At 49.4% G+C, this 20,557-nt stretch overlaps 1 protein-coding gene across 4 annotated transcripts in view; it reads left to right on the forward strand.

The window, feature by feature from the left end:
• Positions 1 to 20,557, forward strand: part of TMEM114 (transmembrane protein 114) — a 50,213-nt gene that overhangs the window by 25,131 nt on the left and 4,525 nt on the right. The window contains exons 1-3 of one of the 4 annotated variants that reach the window (XM_043456078.1): positions 8,476 to 8,774; positions 9,077 to 9,157; positions 9,613 to 10,089. In XM_043456078.1, the coding sequence (XP_043312013.1) occupies positions 8,555 to 8,774; positions 9,077 to 9,157; positions 9,613 to 9,656 (345 nt within the window). In that variant the 5' untranslated portion in view covers positions 8,476 to 8,554 and the 3' untranslated portion in view covers positions 9,657 to 10,089. Of the gene's footprint in view, positions 1 to 8,475; positions 8,775 to 9,076; positions 9,158 to 9,484; positions 9,574 to 9,612; positions 10,090 to 20,557 lie in introns of those variants that run through there. The other 3 variants (XM_043456079.1, XM_043456076.1, XM_043456077.1) reach the window with 3 other exon arrangements.

Consider the following 20,557-nt stretch of genomic DNA (forward strand, 5'->3'; position numbering starts at 1 on the left):
TAAACGGTTATGCACAGGTCAGGTCCATGGAGTCAAATGACTCCTAACAACATCATGACCTCATGAGACTTAATAGACAGAGGCCATTTCCTTCTAGTGTGGTGATCTTAGTAACTGTACCAATATCTTGGCTATATGTCTAAAACCTCAAGTTGGTTCCTTATGGGTTTGCCACACGAAATAAGCTCTGTGCTTGCAAGAAGAGACTTTTGGGAAGACTTTTCATTTATTGAATCAACAAATCTTTATTACACATCTACTATGTATCATGCACTAACCTAAAAGCCAGTGATGTACTTAGGATAGGACCAACATAATCTGTGTCTGCAGAGGTTCACAAGGAATTCATCTGCAAACACAGACAATCCTGAGAGGGTGGCTTAAACAGATGGGGGCTTAGTTTTATCTTCTAATAAGAATTCCCGAGGTAGGCAATTCAAGGATGGGGCAGCTGTTCGGTGATGCTATCAGAGCCTCCAACTCTGTATCTTTTGTTTTCGCCACTCACTAGGAGGTTTAGCCTCATGGTTGCAAGATGGTTGTTGTGCTTCCAGACATTACATTTTTATCCCAAGTGGATCAAAAGCCTTCTCCTCCCAGGGCCTGGTCTTTTTTTGTTTCCCAACAGACTCTGCTTCTAAGTCATTGGTTAGGATTATGTCTGTCACATGGCCACCACTGGCTAGAAGGTACCTAGAAAAGTGAAGGGGGAGATGGGTCAGATTTTTTGTCAGATGAGCCATCCTATAGTATCCACCATCCTGCCTGAATGTTCAAGGAGCAGACGGTAGAAAACAACCCCATTGCTCAAAAACCATTAATTACTCTGGGGACAGTGTTGTTGCCAAGATATCATGTGTTTTAGTGTGGGTTTCTTTTGAAGTAGACTCAGATAAGGATTTGAGACTAGCAATTTTATTTGGGGGTTGATCCTAGGACACACTGGTGCAAGAGTAGGGAATTAAGATGAAGAAGGAAGGCTATCAATTGAGGAGGTCCCTGCCGTGGGCAGCTGGGTTCACTCCCACTGGGAAACTCTGGAGGATGGAGTAGAACAGGCCTCAGAGCTTTTCCCTCCCTGAAGGAGGGAGATAGCTGAGGCTGTTTATCCTCCAACTTCTTTCATGCTTGGTGTTCTGGGGATCTTCACTCTCTAGCAATTCCAGCCTTCTCACCTGGGGAGAGAAGTCCCTACGTGGAAAGACACAGGTGGATGCTGTAGGCATGCACTAAATGGTTGAGAGCCTAAGGAGCTATGATGGGCATTAACCCTACCTGAATCATCATAAATCATCATATCCTGAGAGCTTTTAAACTAACTTGGGGATTAGGTAAGCCCTTTCCAAAGAGCAGGTTTCCCCAGTGGCTTAGATGGTAAAGAACCTGCCTGCAATGCTGGAGACTTGAGTTCTGTCCCTGGGTTGGGAAGATCCCCTGGAGAAGGGAATGGCAACCCACTCCAGTATTCTGGCCTGGAGAATTCCATGGACAGAGAAGCCTGGCCGGTTACAATCCATGGAGTGGCAAAGAGTTGGACACGGCTGAGCGACTAACACTTTCACTTCCAAAGAGGTAATTTTTAAGTTGAGATATTTTTTAAAAAGTGGGGAGAAGAGTATTTCAGTTAAAGGGAACAGCATGTGCAAAGTCTCAGAGGCAGGAACGAACTTCATGTGTTCGAGGTCTAGGTGTGTGAGGCTGGCGAGGCAGGCAGGGCTTCAGGGCTACAGTTCAGTTCATTCGCTCAGTCGTGTCCGACTCTTTGCGACCCCATGAATCGCAGCACGCCAGTCCTCCCTGTTCATCACAAACTCCCAGAGCTTACTCAAACTCATGCCCATCGAGTCGGTGATGCCATCCAGCCATCTCATCCTCTGTCCTCCCCTTTTCCTCCTGCCCCCAATCCCTCCCAGCATCAGGGTCTTTTCCAATGAGTCAACTCTTCGCATGAGGTGGCCAAAGTATTGGAGCTTCAGCCTCAGCATCAGTCCTTCCAATGAACACCCAGGACTGATCTCCTTTAGGATGGACTGGTTGGATCTGCTTGCAGTCCAAGGGACTCTCAAGAGTCTTCTCCAACACCACAGTTCAAAAGCATCAATTTTTCGGTGCTCAGCTTTCTTCAAGTCCAACTCTCACATCCATATATGACCACTGGAAAAAACCATAGCCTTGACCAGATGGACCTTTGTTGGCAAGTAATGTCTCTGCTTTTTAATATGCTATCTAGGTTGGTCATAACTTTCTTCCAAGGAGTAAGCGTCTTTTAATTTCATGGCTGCAGTCACCATCTGCAGTGATTTTGGAGCCCCCCAAAAATAAAGTCTGACACTGTTTCCACTGTCTCCCCATCTATTTCCATGAGATGATGGGACCAGATGCCATGATCTTAGTTTTCTGAATGTTGAGCTTTAAGCCAACTTTTTCACTCTCCTCTTTCACTTTCATCAAGAGGTTTTTAGTTCCTCTTCACTTTCTGCCAAAGGGTGGTGTCATCTGCATATCTGAGGTTATTGATATTTCTCCCAGCAATCTTGATTCCAGCTTGTGCTTCTTCCAGCCCAGCGTTTCTCATGATGTACTCTGCATATAAGTTAAATAAGCAGGGTGACAATATACAGCCTTGACGTACTCCTTTTCCTATTTGGAACCAGTCTGTTGTTCCATGTCCAGTTCTAACTGTTGCTTCCTGACCTGCATACAGGTTTCTCAAGAGGCAGGTCAGGTCTGGTATTCCCATCTCTTTCAGAATTTTCCACAGTTATTGTGATCCACACAGTCGAAGGCTTTGCGTAGTCAATAAAGCAGAAATAGATGTTTTTCTGGAACTCTCTTGCTTTTTCGATGATCCAGTGGATATTGGCAATTTGATCTCTGGTTCCTCTGCCTTTCTAAAACCAGCTTGAACATCTGGAAGTTCTCGGTTCACGTATTGCTGAAGCCTGGCTTGGAGAATTTTGAGCATTACTTTACTAGCGTGTGAGATGAGTGCAATTGTGTGGTAGTTTGAGCATTCTTTGGGATTGCCTTTCTTAGGGATTGGAATGAAAATGGACCTTTTCCAGTCCTGTGGCCACTGCTGAGTTTTCCAAAATTGCTGGCATATTGAGTGCAGCACTTTCACAGCATCATCTTTCAGGATTTGAAATAGCTCAACTGGAATTCTATCACATCCACTAGCTTTGTTAGTAGTGATGCTTCCTAAGGGCCCACTTGACTTCACATTCCAGGATGTCTGGCTCTAGGTGAGTGATCACACCACTGTGATTATCTGAGTCATGAAGATCTTTTTTGTGCAGTTCTTCTGTGTATTCTTGCCACCTCTTCTTAATATCTCCTGCTTCTGTTAGGTGCATACCATTTCTGTCCTTTATTGAGCCCATTTTTGCATGAATGTTCCCTTGGTATCTCTAATTTTCTTGAAGAGATCTCTAGTCTTTCCCATTTTGTTGTTTTCCTCGATTTCTTTGCATTGATCACTGAGGAAGGCTATCTTCTCTCTCCTGGCTATTCTTTGGAACTCTGCATTCAAATGGGAATATCTTTCCTTTTCTCCTTTGCTTTTTGCTTCTCTTCTTTTCACAGCTATTTGGAAGGCCTCCTCAGACAACCATTTTGCCTTTTTGCATTTCTTTTCCGTGGGGATGGTCTTGATCCCTGTCTCCTGTATAATGTCACGAACCTCCGTCCATAGTTCATCAGGCTCTCTGTCTATCAGATCTAGTCCCTTAAATCGATTTCTCACTTCCACTGTATAGTCATGAGGGATTTGATCATCATACCTGAATGATCTAGTGGTTTTCCCTACTCTCAGGGCTACACACTTGCGCAAATCCAGATCTCACTGATTAGAAAAATATTGGCATTTCCATGACACTGGATGCTTCATAATGAAAAGAAACCCTTCTTTCCAGCATCCTGACTTCCTCCCTCCTTCCCTTCTGCCCTTCTGTTTCTTTTAAATATTTGTTCTTTGCATGTCTGAAATGCACTCCTCTCCGCTTCTCAAAGTGTCTCTTACATCTTCTAATAATAATATTGGTATGACTCTGCCTAAGTCACAAAGTCCTTTTTTTTTTTTTTTTTTGAAAACAGACTTTCTTTCTCTCATTCGTTCATTTTTGGCTACACTGGTTTTTGTTGTTGCGTGGGCTTTCTCTAGTTGCGGCGACAGGGGCTACCCTCTAGCTGCATTGCAGTGGCTTCTCTCATCGTGGAGCATGGGTTCTAGAGTGCACGGGCTTTAGTAGTTGGTTAGTTGCCCCAAGGCATGTGAGATCTTACCAGACGAGGGATTGAACCCGTGTCCCCTGCATTGGCAGGTGGATTCTTAACTAGAAGCCTGGTCACAAAGTACTTTGACACCCACCATCCTGACACCCTCGTAGTGCCCTCATGGGACTGGTGGGTACGATTACCCATTTTTTACAGCTGAGAAAAAAGAAAACAACCTGAAGCTCAGAGAGGCAACTTCTCGGGGCTCACACAGATGCTGATTTAAGACTCAAGACCAGCCTCCTGTGCGAAGCCGTTCTCTACCAGCTCGGGGTTCAGTGTGTGGCTTTGATCCTAAAGGTGGTGCTTTGTCTGGTTTCTGCCTCGGAAGCCTTCCGGTTTTATCCTGCCTCTTCAGCCGACTGGCTGAGTAGTCATAGCATCCGTTGTTTGATGTGCCCACCCCCCACCCTGCCCCAGATTCATTGAAAAACATTACTTTCTGTTCATTTTACAGTGACTGAGCATGATTCAGGTAGATTCTATCAAAATCCTCAGGAAAAAATAGAATGATCAAAGCCTACAAGGTTGTCTTTGCAATGGGGCATGGAAGAAGGTCTCCTTAAAAAAGAAGAAGGTCTCCTTATGGAGATGAGGGACGTGGGACCCAGTGAAGGGAAGTGCCCGTACCGGGTGGAGGGGGTACCATCCACCCTGCCACTGCCCCTTCTCCTGGCGGTGGTCATAGTGCCTTGGTTGTCCTTTGGGGACACTCCAGTATTCTGGCCTGGAGAATTCCATGGACTGTGTGGTCCATGGGGCCGCAAAGAGTTGGACACGACTGAGCGACGTTCACTGTCCTTTGGGGAGCCAGCTATGTTTGCCAGAGAAAAGACAGGATGCTCAGTTAAATTTGAACTTCAGATTTAACAGCAACAGCAGTTCTATTTTCTTTTTAAAATAATTAATGGCTTCGCTGAGTCTTCGCTGCTGCGCACGGGCTTTCTCTAATTGTGGTGGATGCGGCTACCCTCTAGTTGCAGGCGTGGGTCTCTCACTGTGGTGCCTTCTCTTCTGAAGCACAGGCTCCAGGGCATGCAGGCTTCAGCAGTCGTGGCTCTCAGGCTTAGTTGCCCCACGGCATGTGGGATCTTCCTGGATCAGGGATTGAACCTGTGTCCCCTGCATCAGCAGGTGGATTCTTTACCACTGGACCACCAGGGAAGTCCAACAACACTTTTAAAATATAACTGTCTCCCACATACTGCATGGAGCATATTTATACTAAAATTTTATTATTCATCTGAAATTCAAATGTAACTCTGTGTGTGTGTGTGTGTGTGCACGCTCAGGTGTGTCTGACTCTTTGTGGCCCCATGGGCTGCAACCCGCCAGGCTCCTCTGTCTGTGGGATTCTCCAGGCAATAATACTACAGAGTGGGTTGTCATTTCCTCCTCCAGGGAATCTTCCTGACTCAGAGACCAAACCCACATCTCCTAAGTCTCCTGCATTGGCAGGTGGATTCTTTACCTCTGGTGTCCCTGGGAAGGCCTCAGATGTAACTAACTGGGCACCTCTGTTTTTATTTGCTGCATCTGGCAGCCAGGACACCTTTTAACTCAAATGGTGAGGATGGGACCGATTTACCCTCCCTTGGTTCCAGGAGCAGGAGGGTGATTGATCCAGGCTTGGCCAGGCGGTGCCTTCTACTCCTGTCATTCCTAGAGATTGGGTCACAGATGGGGGTCCTGGAAATCTGACCTGCACCACTGAGAAAGACATTTGTTCTTTTTGTTGGGATTGCTAAGTGATGAAAAAAGTAGCTTCTGGGGTTCCAACCAATGAGAATCTGAATAAGAATGAAGCCAGGAGAGGACAAACAACTGAAGGATGTAGAGAAATGGAGAGAGAAGAGATTAAACCGTAAAGATGTTATTAGGGGGTCCTGGGACCCACCTCATTGAATTGTACCTTCAGTTAGGCTCCCAAATGTCGATGGAACAGTTGAGGACTCTTTGGATGATGGTGTGATTGAAGATAATGATAGTAACATGATGAGTGGAAGGCGAAATCTTTAGCGGGGATGGTTAACTGTATGTGTTCACGCCCAGTCATGTCCGACTCCCCGACCCCATGGACTGTAGACCACCAGGCTCCTCTGTCCATGGAATTTTCCAAGCAAGAATACTGGAGTGGATTGCCACTTCCTTCTCCAGGGGATGCTCCCAACCCAGGGATCAAACCCGCGTCTCATGCATCTCCTTCATTGGCAGGCGGATTCTTTACCACTATGCCACCTGGGATAACTCAGGAGATGGTTACAGGAGATATCAGTCCTACTCAGATGGTGGTTGAAGGGGTCACAGAGCAGAATGGTGTGGTAAAATCAAGGGGAGCATGTGTTCTTGCTGGTGATGGCTCCGTTCAGGGTGCTGCCGCTGCTAAAGGTGATGAGGATGCTAGTGATGAAGAGTAGGACGGTGTTGGTAGAGACGATTAAACAAGGAAAAGAGTAGTTGTCAGCCTTAGTCTATCACCACATCCTATCAAGTCAACCACTCCCAATTAAAAAAAGTAATCTATTCACTTCTCCACCTACTCCCGGCTGCCACCACCACGGCCTGAACATCCAAACATCTCTTGTGCTTCTCTGGTTAAGTTGCTCCTAACTGGCTTCCTTGCTTCCTGTGCTGTGTCTCCCTACAGTCTCTGCTCCACAATATAATCTGTAGGGAGAGTGAGATGTTAAAAAAATGTAAATTACAACATTTCACTTACTCTTTTCAAAACTGACCAGGAGCCTAGACTAGAAACCAGACTCTCTTTTATTGACAGATAGTTGATTTAGAATGTGGCCTTTTCAAAATTTTATTTATTTTTAATCAGAGTCTAGTCACTTTACAATATCATGTTGGTTTCTACCATACATCAATGTGAATTAACCACAGGGATACACAGGTGCCCTCCCTCATGAGCCTTCCTCCCACCTCCCACCCCATCCCACCCCTCTAGGTTGTCACAGAGCACAGGATTTGCGCTCCCTGCATCACAGAGCAAATTTCCACTGGCTTTCTAACTGCCTTTGGTAATGTATTAATAGCTGTTTCCATGCTACTCTCTCAATTCATCCCACCCTCTCCTTCCCCTACTGTGTCCAAGTCTGTTCTCTATGTCTGTGTCTCCACTAAGTGTTAGTCGTGTCCAACTCTTTGCCATCCCCATGGACATTGCTGCCTTGCAAATAGGTTCATCAGTACCATCTTTTTAGATTCCATATATATGCATTAATATACGATATTTGTTTTTCTCCCTGACTTACTTGACTTGGTATAATAAGCTCTAGGTTCATCCACCTCATTAGAACTGACTCAAATGCATTCCTTTTCATGGCTGAGTAATACTCCATCATACATGTATATACCAAACTTCTTTATCCAGTCCTCTGTTGCTTCCACGTACAATGTTTCCTTAATTTCTGCTCTACAGCAAAATGATTCAGTTACACACACATTCTTCTTTAAGTGTTCTTTTTCATTATGGTTTATCATAGGATACTGAAGATAGTTCCCTGTACTATGCAGTAGGACCTTGTTGGTTATCCATTAAAGAACTTTTATATAAAAAATCTGATCTATCTTTTTCTCTGTAGCCAGTCTAGAAAAATGAACTGAAGGGGGAGATTTTGGAGAAAGAGTGGTTGAAGCTGGAGGGAGAGGCTATTGAGGATGATCTGCAAACAGGACAGGTGCTAGCTGTCCTTCCTACTCCCCCCGCCCCTACCCCTACCCCCTCACCCCCGTTTGGGGGAAGACTGCCTTCCGCCCCCCCCCCCCCCCGCCCTTTGCCCTGTGCTGACGCCCCTGCGCTGGGCACAGAGGAGGAGCGCTCCCCGACTGAGTCCGGAGCTGTGGGAAGGGCGTCGGAGGGCAGATTCCCTGAGCTGGGGGTGGGCGTTGGGGTGGCGGGGAGGGCGGTGGGGTGGCGGGGAGGGCTGAGAGGAACGGCAGAGGCCAGGCAGAGCTGGGAACGGCTGGGATGCGTGGAGAGTGCGGGAGCGGATAGGAGCGAGGAGGGTCTGCGAACAATTGAGGAGCGAGGGCGAAGGGGTGCGCTGGGCAGCGCGTGTGGATCGAGGTGGGGTTGTAGACCGGGATGGGGTCTGAGCGGGGAGGCGGTGCAGGTCCCAGCGCGCAGGTGAGGGGCTGAGGGGCGGAGCCAGGGGCGGAGGGAGGGATCGAGGTCCCGAGGACCCAGTTCTGGCTCCCAGAACCCGGGCGCGCGAGCTGCGGGCGCTGGGAGCTCCTGGCAACGGGCGGCGGGCGGGGTCGCGGCTCGGCCATGCGGGTGCACCTGGGCGCGCTGGCCGGCGCGGCGGCGCTGACCGGGGCGCTCAGCTTCGTGCTCCTGGCGGCGGCCATCGGCACTGACTTCTGGTACATCATCGACACGGAGCGCCTGGAGCGGGGCGGCCCGGGGGCGTGGGGCCCGGCGGGGACCGTCAACCGCAGCCAGCTCGAGCCTCTGAGCTCGCACTCCGGCCTCTGGCGGACCTGCCGGGGTAAGGGGGCACCCGGGGAGCCCGGGCGGTGGCCGGACCTGTTGCTTGGCACGCACTGGGCTCTCAAACCCCGGAGCCCGCGAAACGCGAGGTCCGGGGCCGGACGGGAGTGGCCCGGGGTCCTGGGGCTGCCATCGCTCCTCTCAGAGGTGCCCGGCTCAGCCCACCACTGCCCCGCACCCCCACACCCCCCGGGTGGGATATCCAGGAGGGACTTGGGGACGAAGGCGCGGGCCGGGTCTGAACCCCCGGGCACACCGCCCCCCTCCCCCCCAACCCACCGATTCCTCTGCCCCACCCAGTCCAGAGCCCGTGCGCGCCGCTGATGAATCCCTTCTGGCAGGAGAACGTGACAGTCAGCGACTCGAGCCGACAACTTCTCAGTGAGTCCGGGGAGGATGAGACGGGGGGCGGAACCGGGGCTGGACGCCAGTTTGGGAGCTTTTATCCAAACAGGGGGCGGGGGCCCTGCGGAGGAGAGGGCGGCCGAGGTGGCCTCTGACACGGGCAGGAGCGGGGGAAGGGGTTTGGGAGAAGGAGGCGGGGCCCACTGGCTCCACGCGTGAAGTTGTGTGGTGGGGGATTCATTCGACAGACGTTGGCGGCAGGCTTTCGGTGCGCCGGGCACCGGGGTGCTGCGCTCCAAGCCCCAGGCCGAGCGCTCAGGGGGCGCACAGGCTAGCTGGCGAGACCGAGGGGGAAGTGCGCAGTTCCGTTTCAGAGTGGCGCGCAGCACGGGGGAGGGTGACCCGAGCCCGAGGACACCCCGTATCGTAACCAGCCTGGGGAGCTGCCGGCACACCCTGTGATCAGCCGTCGCTGCCTCCTCGCTGTTCAGGACAAGCGCTTGGCAGCACCAAGGATGCAGCAAATATTGGCTGAAAGATCCGAGACGAAAACCAGGAAGCAAAGGACAGCTCCCCATCCCCAGGGGCCACGTGTCTGTTGTTCCTGGCTGACTTCCCAGAGCCTGGCACGGTGCTCCGAAGTCAGAAAAGGCGGCAGTATTTGAGGACAGAATTCGGGCAAGCAAAGGGGGCTGAATAAACACTGGAGGGAGGAGGGAAAATCAGAGTCGTGGTTCAGTTCACAGGCGGCCAGCCCCGCAGCTGAACGCTTTCCGTTTCGGCTTTCATTTAATCCCCACAGCCTTCCTACAAAGTTCTTGTCATCTCCATCTTAGTCTTTACTTTTCCAAAGAGGAAACATGCCTAAAGAGAGGTACCATAGAAAGGAAATGATGAGGAAATGAGGACTGAGTTCCACAGACCTTGAAAAGTATGGGCAGCTTTTGATAGACTTACTGAGGGTTGGGGATGGGACTTTAAGAATAAAGACCAGTCCCTGGCATGGCCCACCAGGGCTGCCAGCGCCTCTCTCCAGCCCCAGTCTCCCCTTTGCTCTTTCCTCTCTGGCTGTGTTGGCCATGCATCAGTTCCTGGAAGGTGCCACATTTCCTCCCAACACAGGGACTTTGCACATGCCATTGCCTCCAGCTGGAGTCTCCCTGCTCCCATCCTGCCAGCTTGTCTTGGTCAGTTCCGACTCACAGTACAGGTTGTGTGATATTTTTAGAGTTAAAAGCTGACCCCCTCACTAGACACCAAGCTCCATGCCAGCAGGGACCATGTCTCTCTTGCCACAGCTGGAATCTCAATATTTAGCACAGAGCCTGGGCTTCCCAGGTGGCGCTAGTGGTAAAGAACCTGCTTGCCAATGCAGGAGATGCAGGTTCGATCCCTGGGTGGGGAAGATCCCCTGGAGGAGGGCATGGCAACCTACTCCGGTACTCTTGGCTGGAGAATCTCATGGACAGAGGAGCTGGGCAGGCCACAGTCCATAGGGTTGCAGAGTCGGACACGACTGAAGTGACTTAGCACACACAGCATTGGCACAGAGTAGCCCATGAGCTAAGGTTGGCTGAGCAGGTGTGAGAGTGAATGCAAACTATTTTTTAGAGGTGGAACCCAGTCAATGTTTGTTGAATGAATAAATGAATACATGAGTGAACCAGATTGCTTCTCTGAAGTCCACTGGTATGCTGGAAAATGCTTAACAATTGGCTCGCTGTGGGAAGGGAGCATCTTGATTTGTGGCGTTTGCCAACCTCTGTGGAGTAAATATTCCCACTTTGGTCAGTTTCAAGCTGGCAACATGATGTCAACTGGCTCTGCATATTTCTGAAAACTTAACAGTTGACTGATTCAATGGTTATGAATTGGAGCAAACTCTGGGAGATGGTGGACAGAGGAGCCTACTGTGCTCCAGTCCCTGGGGTCACAAAGAGTAGGACAGGACTTAGTGACAGAACAACAACTCTGATATAATCCAGCTCCAGCACACCATGGGCTGCCCTCTTAGCTCAGTTGGTAAAGAATGTGCCTGCAATGCGGGAGACCTGGGTTCGATTCCTGGGTTGGGAAGATCCCCTGGAGAAGGAAATGGCAGCTCACTCCAGTATTCTTGCCTGGAGAATTCCATGGACAGAGGAGCCCAGCAGGCTACAGTCCATGGACTCACAAGAGTCAGACACGACTTAGCGACTAAACCGCGACCAGCACACCACTGCGTGAAGTCCTCCTGAGGGAAATATCCGCTAGATGCTTGGAATGTGAGGGGGGTGGGTGTGGAGGAAAGGAAGGAATATCACGAACTCTGTCCTCAGCTCCAAGTTGTACCAGGAAGACCTCTGGGTGTTCTCAGAGCATTTCAAGCATCATCAGGAATTCCCATTCAAAAACTCCTGTCATGTGTTAGCTAGCAGGCTTCTAAATGGATCGCTGTGGTCCACGGAGAAGGCTGGAGAATGTAACCAGGAGGTGCTGTGTCAGTTACTACTGCCTTAAAACAAAGTTGGATGTCCCTTTGCACGTGAAAATTGTGCCTATGCAGCTTATTTATTTAAAATTAAAAAATGTATTTATTTGGCTGCACCTGGTCTTAGTCGAGACACGTAGGGTCTTGGGTCTTCATTGTGGCATGAGGGATCTTTTTAGTTGTGGCATGCAGGATCTTTAGTTGCAGCATGTGAACTCTTAGTTGTGGCATGCAGGATTTAGTTCCCCGACCAGGGATTGAACCCTGGCCCCCTGCATTGGGAGTGCAGAGTCTTAGCCGCTGGACCAGCAGGGAAGCCCCAGCTTATTTTTGTTTATTTGTTTAATCAAGTAAACAAGAGGGTTTTCCCATGGGGAAGGGGAAAAGAATAATCAAGAATTTTTGTCATAAACTGAGGGCTGGATGTCTAAGTCCAGCTTAGACCTTTACCAGGACCCTCTGTGATCCCGGGGTTGGTGTCTTAACCTGCCTGAACCTCAGTTTCCACATTTATCCAAACGAGAATAACCAAACCCTAAAGGGGTGTGGGGTCAGGATCCCACGAACTAGCTGGATGAAAAAATAGACTTTTACCTGGCACCCCACTTACTGCCTGGTTCTTATGTGATCTCCCTGTTTCATCAAAGAATGATTTGATGTAAACGTGTTGGACACGTACTAAGAGCTCAATAAACACTAGTCCTCTGTACCTGTCCTTCCAGCCTCTGTTAGATGCAGTCACATCTGTGGCCCTGTGCTGGGCTGGATGCTGGCCTTCAGCCTACTTATCACATCAACGGGTAGACTGGACGGCTAACCAGTCAGCACTGGTCTGGCCGCTCCCTGAAACTTGATAATGCCACAGCCCTGCGTAGTCCAGGGTTTTGAGAAACAGGCAAAACCCATGTCCACAGTCTGTGCATCTTTTCACCCTCTGCCCCAGGCCTAAGCCCCAGCTGCAGCCACCAGCTAGGCATGTCATTGTCGTTTAGATGCTCAGTTGTGTTGACTATTTACGACCCCATGGCCTGGACCATGCCAGGCTTCCCTGTCCTTCACTATCTCCCAGAGTTTGCTCAAACTCATGTCCACTGAGTCGATGATGCCATCCAACCATCTCATCCTCTGTCGTCCCTTCTCCTGCCCTCAATCTCCCCCAGCATCAGGGTCTTTTCCAATGAGTCGGCTCTTCACATCAGGTGGTCAGAATATTAGTGCTTCAGCTTCAATGTCAGTCCTTCCAATGAATAATCAGGGTTGATTTCCTTTAGAATCGACTGGTTTCATCTCCTTGCTGTCCAAGGGACTCTCAGGAGTCCTCTCCAGCACCACAATTCGGTGCTCAGCCTTCTTTATGGTCCAACTCTCACATCTGTACATGATGGCTTTGGGCAAATTCCTCTACCTCTCTGAGTCTCAGTTCCCTCATGGGCAAACTGAAGATAACTCTCATCTCTCCTTATAAGAGCAGTCGAGGATGAAATGAGAGAGTGTATTTAAAGAGCCTCACGCAGTGTCTGGCCCCATAAGTGTACCCTGAGTGTTAGCTGTTCTTACTACCATTGCACCACCAGAGAGGAGGCTGGCCCTTCAGGCCTCATGCTCACTGAAAATCACCCCCAGACACAGCTTTTCCCCGGAATCTCTTTATCCCCAGAAAGAGTTTTGAATGTTGGCCAATTTCTTTTATTACACGAAGAGGCTGTGTTCCTTTTTGGACCTGCAGAAAAGTCATAGAGGACAGAGGCCAAGTGACACGCAGCATGTTCTGTGAGTCAGCCTTCTAGACAGACCCCCCTGAGGGTGTATGGGAAGAACCATTGATTTTTTTCTCCAAGAAAACCCACGCGGGCAGCTTGCTTCTGTACCCAGTAAAAGTTCACCTTGCTCGGGTATTTTATCTTCTTGATTAGCTTTGGGGATGTCAAGGGTTTGGTTCCCTGGCTAGGGACTGGGATTCTTTTTGGCAAAGAGAGGCAGTCTTCAAATTCAGCACAGTTTATTATTATTACTTTTATATTTTAAAAATATTTTCTTGGCCCTGCTGCATGGCATGTGGGATATTAGTTCCCTGACCAGGGATTGAACCTTTGCCCTTTGCGTTGGAAGCTCAGTGTCTTAACCACTGGACTGCCAGGGAAGTCCCAGCACAGTTTAGATAAAAGAGCCACAGTTTAGAGCCACTCAGGCTAGCTGTATCAGTCTTTTGAAAGTAAGTGATGGAAACTCAAATCATAATGTACATGCATGCTAAGGCGCTTCAGTTGTGTCTGACTCTTTGTGATCCTATTGACTGTAGCCCACCAGGCTCCTCTGTCCATGGGATTCTCCAGGCAAGAATACTGGAGTGGGTTGCCATGCCCTCCTCCAGGGATCTTCCCGACCCAGGGATCGAACCTGAATCTCCTGCGGCTCCTGCATTGCAGGCAGATTCTTTACCGCTGAGCCTCCAGGGAAGCTCCCAAATCATACTAGTTGAAACAAAACGCGGAATTCCTGGTCCATGGAAATGAAAAGCTCAAGCCTCCCAGGATCTAAAGAGTTAAACAATTTCTTTCGTCTTCTCTCTGGGCTTGGCCTCTGTCTGGGTTCTGCTTTCAACTAAATCCTCTCCGGTCTCAGCAACCAAAATGGGAGGAGACTGTTGCCCAATCATTCTGCAACTCCAGGTGGGTCTCTTATTGGATCAGATCGGATCACATGCCCAGGACTGAGCCAATCAGTGTGGCCGAGGGCAAGGAGTGTGCTGATTGGCCAGGCTGAGTCATGTGCCTCTCTCAACAAGATGGGGTGGGGTCAACCTCATCATAGATAAGGTCCCCCTTATCAGTTGTGTGACTTCTGGCCAGTCAGATGCTTCCATAAATGGGCTGTTTTATAAACAACAAGGCCCTACTGTATAGCACAGGGAACTATATTCAATAGCCTGTAATAAACTATAATGGAAAAGAATATGAAAAAGAATGTATATATATGTGTAACTGAGTCACTTTAAAGTACAGCAGTAATTAACGTAACATTGTAATTCAACTCTACTGCAATGAAAAATAAATTTAAAAAATAAATGGGCTGCTTTGAGATGAAATGAGATCATATAAGCAAAGCGTCCAGCATGGTTGTTTCAGTCACTCAGAGATGGTTAAGAATCCAGCTTAGGTTACCTAAAACAGGAGGGGAGTTGTTGTCTCCTTGTAAGTCATGTTACCTCCCTGAGCCTCAGGCTTCTCATCTGTAAAATGGGGCTTTGTTGTTGTTACTCAGCAGCAAAGTCGTGTCCAGCTCTTTGGGACCCCGTGGACTGCAGCACTCCAGGCTTCCCTGTCCTTCACTGTCTCTGAGTTTGCTCAAACTCATGTCCATCGAGTCAGTGATGCCATCCAACCATCTTGTCCTCTGTTGTCCCCTTTTCCTCCTGCCCTAAAATGGGGCTAATCATTGCACACTCTTTTTTTGACTTAATGCTGGGGATAAAACATGGTGAGACTGGTGGGGAGATTTCCAATATAGCTTAGTGTCTAGTGCAGGAGGCAGATAATAAACACCTGGTGACCAGTGAGTAAATAAACATAAAATGATTTCAAATAATAGTAGGTGTAACAAAGGAAATAAAACAGGGGCATGGAATAAAGGGAGGTGGGGACCCCTTTCTATGGAGTGGTTGAAGAGCAGTAAAAATAACAGTCAGTGCTTAAAGAGCAGGTGCTGTGTGCCAGACCCTGTCCTGAGGTCTTCACGTGTTTCAATCCATTTAATCTCCACAACAGTCCCATGAGGCAGGTACTGTGATTTATCCTCCTCACTTTTCAAATGAGGAAACCAAGGCACGTGGAGGTTGGGTAAGTGACCAAAGTTTTCCCAGTAACTGGTTGATCTGGGATTTGAACACAGGCAGTTTCTACTCTCTTAGAATGATGCTACACCGAGGGTAATTTCAGTATAATGTGAGTGTGCTGAAACCGGAAGGAAAATTCCTAGCCTGTTTCTTGGGTTCGGAGTCCCGCTCTTCTCCACTGCCCGCATAGGAGCTCAACACTTGAGAACTAAGATTACTATGTAGAATTAATAATGCTAATAATGTTGACAGGTCATTTTTTTCATCAAGAGCAAATAGGTACCCAGGTGCAAGAGATTTTTTCGATTCAGAAATGCTTTGTTGCAAAGGAAAAGCAACCCCAGAGAAAAGCCAAGATGTTCATGCTAAGAATAACTGCGTGAAGGATCCATTATCGCACTGTTCAAAGAATAGCTTGATGGGCAGAGCAGGCTTCCGGAATGCTTGCAAGATCAGAAAGCCCTGGGGTAGTTAAAGAAGTAATAGTCCTTCTGTTATAGAGAGCAGAGAGGTGCGTGCGTGCTCAGTCATGTCCGACTCTTTGTGACCCATGGACTGTAGCCCACCAGGCTCCTCTGTCCATGGGATTCTCCAGGCAAGAATACTGGAGTGGGCTGCCATGCCCTCCTCCAGGGAATTTTCCCAACCCAAAGGTCTAGCCTGCGTCTCCTGCATTGCAGGCAGACTTTTTTTTTTTTTTTAACCACTGAGCCATCACAGAAGCTAAGAGAGCAGAGAGGTATCATTCTCCAACATCAGAAGCACTAGCAAAAGAAGAAAGTCTCAGGAACCATTTCCCAAAGGGGAAAACGTCACTATCTTTAGTTTCAAACCTTCTCAGTGTGACTTGGAGACTCCACAAGATCCTCAGAGATATTCAATCCTATTATACCTGGTAAGGAAGTGGATTTTTTTTGTGTGAATTTTCAAATCTGTTGTCACCAGAATGTGGCTCCGTGGAAGACCGGGACTGCATCTTTGTCGTCTTCCTGATCTCCAACACAATTATTATTTTAAATAATTTTATTTATTTATGGCTCTTCTGGGTCTTCAGTGTTGCTCAGGGCTTTGCTCTAGTTTCGGCGTGAGGGCTGCTCATTGCGGTGGCTTCTCTTGTTGTGGAGCATGGGCTCTAGGGTGCTTGGGCTTCAGTAGTTGAGGCTCCCAGGCTGTAGCAACTCTGTGGCATGTGGGATCTTCCTGGACCAGGGATCAAACCCGTGTCTCCTGCATTGGCAGGTAGACACTTTACCACTGAGTCACCAGGGAAGTCCATGATTAATTCTAGATGGTAATCTTAGCTCTCCTGTGTTGTGTTCCTACTGTAAACACTGTAGCGGATTGGGTTCATTGATTCTTTTGTTTTTGCCACGCAGCACGTGGAATCTTATTTCCTAGACCAGGGATCAAACTCAAGCTCCTGCATTGGAAGTGTGGGGTCTTAGCCACTGGACCACCGGGGAAGTCCCAACACTGTAGTGGATTGAAGGGTATCACCCTCCAGAAAAATGTGTCCATGTCCTAACAGAGTCCATTACCCAGGAATGGGACCTCATTTGGAAAAAGTATCTTTGCCGCTATAGTTAAGGCTCTCAAGATCATTGTGGACTAACCTACATCCTATGACAAGTGTCCTCGTAAGAAAAGGAGAATTGCATAGGAGAGAAGAGAAGGTCCTAGGAAGATGGAGGTGGACATCAGAAGGATGCTGCCACCAGCCAAGGAATGCTAAGCCTTGCCAGCAACCACCGGATGTTGGAAGAGGCAGGAAGGAGTCTCCCCCGGAGCCTCTGCAGGGACCAAGTTCCTGCTGACATCTTCATGTGAGAGAATAAATTCCTCCTGCTTTTAAGACATCTGCTGTTGTTGCTCAGTTTCTAAGTCATATCTGACTCTTTGACCCCACCGATGGCAGCACGCCAGGCTCCTCTGTCCTTCACTATCTCCCAGAGTTTGCTCAAACTCATATCCATTCAGTCGGTGATGCTATCTGACCATCTCATCCCCTGCCGCCCCCTTCTTTTGCCTTCAATCTTTCCCAGCACCAGGGTCTGTTCCAATGAGTCAGCTCCTCGCATCAGGTGGCCAAAGTATTGGATCTTCAGCTTCAGTCATTCCAGTGAATATTCAGGGTTGATTTCCTTTAGGATGGACTGGTTGGATATCCTTGCTGTCCAAGGGACTCTCAAGAGTTTTCTCCAGTACCCTAGTTTGAAAGCATCAATTCTTCAGTGCTCAGCCTTCTTTATGGTCCAACTCTTACATCCATACATGACACCTAGTTTGTAGTAATTTATGATGTCAGCTCTAGGAAATTAAAACAGCCATCTCAGGTATAGAAGTGGCCACCTTGTTTTTTCCTCATCATGCTCATGTCCTTTGTGACACTCAGTCTGTAATCATCCCCTTTATTTTCCTGAGAGTCTGTCTCCTTCCTGGACTGTGATATCTGTGAGACCAGAGACCTTGTCCCCTGCTGATCCCCAGGCTCTGTGGGGCCCATAGACATTTGTTTCCGAATGAGATGCACCTGGAGATGGGGACCTTTCCAAGTAGAACAGAAGTCAGAATCAATATTTATGTCCCCAGACAGCAGTCCTGAAAATCAAAAACTAACAAAAGACCAAGGCACATAGAAAAAAAAGTGCTAAACCAAAATTTCAGCAGGAAATGTTACAACTCTCCCAGGGGGAGCCCTGTTCTCGTCCAGATATTTAATTGCACATGTACAGGAACTCAGCCGGCAGCGTGTCTGGGGAGCTCACACGTGGGGCTGCGGGGACGAACCAACTCCGGGAAACCTCATTAATTTCTCAGTGAGAAATGATTTCACTTCTCCCAGCGTTTGGAGGCAGTGCCATGCAGCAGACAGGTCTTAACCCGGTTTTCACACCAGCTGTTGTGGTTCCTTGCCCGAGATCTTTCCTTGAGAAAGAAAGGAAGGAAAAGAGGGAGGGAGTGAAGGAGGAAAGCCCTGGGTCCCCGTCCCCTGGAATCACGTTTTGTTGCGACAGCCCCAGGAAGGAGACGAGCCTTGTCTCCTTGACTCGCCAAGGCAGGTGGCATTTAGAGGCTTGCAGACCAAGGGGTGTGACCACAGGGGAAGGCAGACCGGATGATTACCTTCATCATCTTTATGGTTGGTGGGGTCATGGAGTATTTAACCCGGGCTCTATGGGCTTCTGCATTTCCTCCACGCATTGTCCTTATGGTAATACAGCGCACCGTCCAGGTCAGAGACGTGAAAACGGAGCTTCTGCGGAATGAAGTGACTCACAAAAGACATATCGTTTGGGGACAGAGAAGGGGGAAGGGATGGATGCTGGTGGCACTTTTCCGAGTGGGTCTTTCTCTGGCTTCCCCCTCCTCTCTCCTGCTCAGGCCCCGCCCCCCCCCCCCCCCCCACTACCTGTCACTCTTCAGCCTCAGTGGCTGGAAAGGGAGTGGGGGGCGTGGCTGGGGCAGACCCTCCTGGATGTGAACTCCTGCATCTTCTCTGGTGGTGTTCTCTGCTGGTCCAACCCTCACATCCATACATGACTACCGGAAAAACCATAGCTTTGACTAGACAGACCTTTGTCAGCAAAGTGATGTCTCTGCTTTTTAATACGCTGTCTAGGTTGGTCATAGCTTTGCTTCCAAGGAGCAAGCGTCTTTTAGGTTCACGGCTGCAGTCACCATCTGCAGTGATTTTGGAGCCCAAGAAAATGTGAACTTAGAAGCCTTCTTTCAACCCACTACACCCCTCTGCTGGCTACTCTCAATATAGCGACCAGAGCGATCTGTAGACACGAAGTTAAACTCCGTGTCTCTTTGGCCTCAAGACCATCAGGTGGCCTCCGTCTCACTCAGCGCTGCGCTTAGTCGCTCAGTCCTGTCCGGCTCTGTGTGACCCCATGGACTGTAGCCCGCCAGCTGCCCTGTCCATGGGATTCTCCAGGCAAGAATACTGGAGTGGGTGGCCATGCCCTCCTCCAGGGGATCTTCCAAACCTGGGGACTGAACCCAGGTCCCCCGCATTGCAGGCGGGTTCTTTACCGTCTGAGCCACCAGGGAAGCCCTCTCATTCGGAGAGAAATTAAACATCTTCCCGATGGCTCCGGAGCCCCGAGCCCCACGCGAGCTGCTGTGAACGCGCTCCCCTCCCCACGTCCTCATTCTCCCTCACCCGCAGCCACCCTCGTGGCTCTCCCCGAGGAGGCCCCAGCGGGCACACCCCCTCCCATCTCTGACCCCCCTGCTCCATCCTCCCCTGTGGTCCCTCAGTTCTTGCCCCTCCTACGGCTGCCTCCCTCACCTCCTTCAGGTCTCTGCTCTGACGTCACTTCCTCAGTAGCGCCACTGCCCTGCCCCCTTCCTTCAGGTCTTTGCTCTGACGTCACTTCCTCAGTAGAGCCGCAGCCCTGCCCCCTTCCTTCAGGTCTTTGCTCTGACGTCACTTCCTCAGTAGAGCCACTGCCCTGCCCCCTTCCTTCAGGTCTTTGCTCTGACGTCACTTCCTCAGTAGAGCCGCAGCCCTGCCACCTTCCTTCAGGTCTTTGCTCTGACGTCACTTCCTCAGTAGAGCCGCTGTCCTGCCCGCTTCCTTCAGGTCTTTGCTCTGACATCACTTCCTCAGTAGAGCCACTGCCCTGCCCGCTTCTCAGCGTTGTTCACGCCGTTCCCCGTGCATTTGTCACCATTTCTCAACTTCGTCACTTACTTGTTCACTGCTGACCCCACACGGCAAAAGTCTTGGTGAATTTGCCTATGCATCTGCCAATCTAGGAACAGAGCCTGGCACCCAGCCCGTACTCGATAACACGTGTGCTGAGTGAACAAGCGAACGAACAAGGACAATACTTACTTATGGGGTGCATGGGATTTAAATGAGACGGTACTTACGCAGCACAAAGCCTGGCATATCTGAGCTTCGATAACCATGGCTATTAATCATATTAATGGCTTCCCAGGTGGCGCTAGTGGTAAAGAACCCGCCTGTCAGTGCAGGAGACATAAGAGATGCAGGTTCGATCCTTGGGTCAGGAGATGCCCTGGAAGAGGGCATGGCAACCCTCTCCAGTATTCTTGCCTGGAGAATCCCAAGGACAGAGGAGCCTGGTGGGCTACAGTCCATAGGGTTGCAAAGAGTCTT

This window comes from Cervus canadensis, chromosome 32 (genome assembly GCF_019320065.1).
Source record: "Cervus canadensis isolate Bull #8, Minnesota chromosome 32, ASM1932006v1, whole genome shotgun sequence".
Lineage (NCBI taxonomy): Eukaryota > Metazoa > Chordata > Mammalia > Artiodactyla > Cervidae > Cervus > Cervus canadensis.